This window comes from Arvicola amphibius, chromosome 4 (assembly GCF_903992535.2).
Source record: "Arvicola amphibius chromosome 4, mArvAmp1.2, whole genome shotgun sequence".
Classification (NCBI taxonomy): domain Eukaryota; kingdom Metazoa; phylum Chordata; class Mammalia; order Rodentia; family Cricetidae; genus Arvicola; species Arvicola amphibius.
The window spans coordinates 21,980,270-21,981,100 of NC_052050.1; the positions used below are offsets into that span (position 1 = coordinate 21,980,270).

General features: G+C 55.8%; 1 protein-coding gene across 1 annotated transcript; it reads left to right on the plus strand.

Annotated features, from left to right (window-relative positions):
• The first annotated feature begins 168 nt into the window (after positions 1-168).
• On the plus strand, positions 169-603 carry LOC119812654 (keratin-associated protein 4-11-like). Its single transcript, XM_038327472.1, has one exon. The coding sequence runs from the start codon at positions 169-171 to the stop codon at positions 601-603; it is 435 nt and encodes a 144-aa protein (XP_038183400.1).
• Positions 604-831: the final 228 nt, after the last annotated feature.

Consider the following 831-nt stretch of genomic DNA (forward strand, 5'->3'; position numbering starts at 1 on the left):
ACTTAATGATGCCTATTTCTTCAGGGAAAAGAAAAACAACTTGGAAATACTGCAGGCTGTGGTCACAGCACCCTTAGCAGAATATAAAAGGGGGCACAAAGCAGGGGGATTTTCAGATTCACTACACCACTCACTCCCTTACTAATCAGAACCTCCACCTCCGACACCATGGTCAGCTCCTGTTGTGGCTCTGTCTGCTCTGAGGAGGGCTGTGGCCAAGGCTGCTGCCAGCCCAACTGCTGCCGTCCCAGCTGCTGTGTGTCCAGCTGCTGCAGGCCCAGCTGCTGCCAGCCCAGCTGCTGCCGCCCCAGCTGCTGCAGGCCCAGCTGCTGTGTGTCCAGCTGCTGCAGGCCCAGCTGCTGCAGACCCTCCTGCTGCCAGCCCAGCTGCTGCCGCCCCAGCTGCTGCATCTCCAGCTGCTGCCAGCCCTCCTGTGGTGGTTCCAGTTGCTGCAGTCCTTGCTGCCAGCCCTGCTGCCGCCCCTGCTGCTGCCTGCGTCCAGTCTGCGGTCAGGTCTGCTGCCAGAGCACTTGCTACCGCCCCACCTGTGTCATCTCCACCTGCCCCCGCCCCATGTGCTGTGCCACCCCTTGCTGCTGCTGAGGCCCTTGCCATGAATCCATCTCCCTCTCTCTAGATTTAGATCTTTTGTGTATGTGGGCTGATGCTCTGAAACTCATTTTCATGAGTCCAGTGAGGAGCCAGACAGTGGAATCTGGATTTTATCTGGAAACAAATTTTACTCAGCCAGCAAACAACTGGAAAAAAACATGTCTCCACACACCTTCTCTACAGGACTTTGTAGCTGGAATAATCTGATATATTTCTGTA